This window comes from Mandrillus leucophaeus, unplaced genomic scaffold (assembly GCF_000951045.1).
Source record: "Mandrillus leucophaeus isolate KB7577 unplaced genomic scaffold, Mleu.le_1.0 Scaffold78, whole genome shotgun sequence".
Taxonomy (NCBI): Eukaryota; Metazoa; Chordata; class Mammalia; order Primates; family Cercopithecidae; genus Mandrillus; species Mandrillus leucophaeus.
Window position 1 is genome coordinate 902915 of NW_012108474.1, and position 1621 is coordinate 904535.

The 1621-nt window shown below is 62.7% G+C and overlaps 1 protein-coding gene across 1 annotated transcript in view; it reads right to left on the bottom strand.

The window, feature by feature from the left end:
- The window catches only part of LOC105529778 (mesothelin-like protein), an 18171-nt gene that overhangs the window by 11068 nt on the left and 5482 nt on the right, over positions 1-1621 (bottom strand). Inside the window, exons 5-6 of the mRNA XM_011967020.1 lie at positions 264-354; positions 11-137 (exon numbers count right to left, since the gene is read on the bottom strand). Coding sequence (XP_011822410.1) covers positions 11-137; positions 264-354 — 218 coding nt within the window. The remainder of the gene's footprint in view (positions 1-10; positions 138-263; positions 355-1621) is intronic.

Genomic DNA, 1621 nt, shown 5'->3' on the forward strand with positions numbered 1-1621 from the left:
CAGCGCCCACCAGGCAGCCCACAGCCACACGCTGCAGGGCGACCCTCTGGTCGGGTAGATGGCTCAGCAGCTCCACGTCCCCCTGGGCGGCGCGGCGGATGAAGGCCCGGCAGTCAACTTCCCGCACCTGGCTCAGGCTGCAGGTGAGTGTGAGGCTGTCAGACTGACGGGGGGCGGGGCCGGAACTCCCAGCAGCCCTGAGATGCCCCTGGGGTGTTGAGGGCCCCCAGGACTCCTGTGGCTGGGCAGGGAGGGACACTCACTTGTAGAAGAGCAGCAGGTTGGGCGGGTGGAGCGTGAAGTCGTCCTGGAGGCCGCACCGTGATGCCAGATTGGCCAAGCAGCTGAGCTGGGCAGGAGGGCGCTGGTCACTCCCTCGTCCACTCTGGACTCGCTGTGGCAGCCCGTGGGCACCCTTCCCCTCTGCACGGGCCTCAGGACCCAGTCCCCACCCACTTCTTGGGCCCCATTTCCCACATGTCAAGTCCTCCCCGTGGCAACCCGTGCCCACCCCTCCGCCTGGAGGGGAACCCCACACAGCAGAACAGGCCTCCAAACGGCCGCCCCCGGCCCCTCCGCTGCCTTCCCAGCCGCCAGGCCCCTGTGCCACCTCCTCACTGGTGGAGTGCTGAAGTGTCTGGATGCTGGGCGAGTGTGGATGATTGCCTATCCCTACCAAGGAGGCTCCACAATGCCGGGGTTGGGGGTCTCCTCCAGTGCAGCCCCTTGGCAGCTTCCCAAGTGGACCCTGGGTGGTGCCCCTTGGCTCCACCTGACAGCCTCCTCCTGGCACTGGGGCTCTGCCAGGCCCAGCCTCCGCCCCTCCATGCTCCCTGAGGCTCTGCTCACTCCTCTCAGCCTATGCAGGACGCTGCCCAGCCTCAGCCACCCCCCACCTAGGCTTGTCTAGCCTGGCCTTTGAGGTCATTTCAAGGGTTTTTAGCCCATTCCTCAGAGGGCCCTTTGCCCGATTTTATGTCAGCCAAGCACCTGGGACATCCTGTGCATATGAGGACGGGCTTTGAGGCAGACAAGGACGGCCCCAGAGTTTTGTGCAGCCCCCACCGGGGTCTCATCCCTGAGGAGGAGCCCACTCAGGGTGGGGGCTCGGGGACCCTCCTGCAGCCTGAAAGGAGCCCCGGGGAATGGGGCATGGGCTGCCAGCCTCCTGCAGGGCAAGGTCCTCCTGGCTGAGAGGGAGGGGAAGAAAAACCCTGACTCACAAACACCCAGAATGCCTGTGAGCTGGAACAGAATGTTCAGCCTGTTTGATTATCAAAAGCAAGGCAAAAAGCTGGCCAGGTGTGGTGCAATATGCCTGTAATACCAGCGCTTTGGGAGGCTGAGGACGGCTGATCCCTTGAGCTCAGGAGTCTGAGACCAGCCTGGCCAACATAGTGAGACCCCTGTCTCTAAAAAGAATTAAAAAGTTAGGCCGGGCGCCATGGCTCACGACTGTAATCCCAGCAGTTTGGGAGGGTGAGGCGGGCAGATAACCTGAGGCCAGTTTGAGACCAGCCTGGCCAATATGGTGAAACCTTGTCTCTAGTAAAAATACAAAAATAGGCTGGGCGCAGTGGCTCACGCCTGTAATCCCAGCACTTTGGGAGGCTGAGGCGGG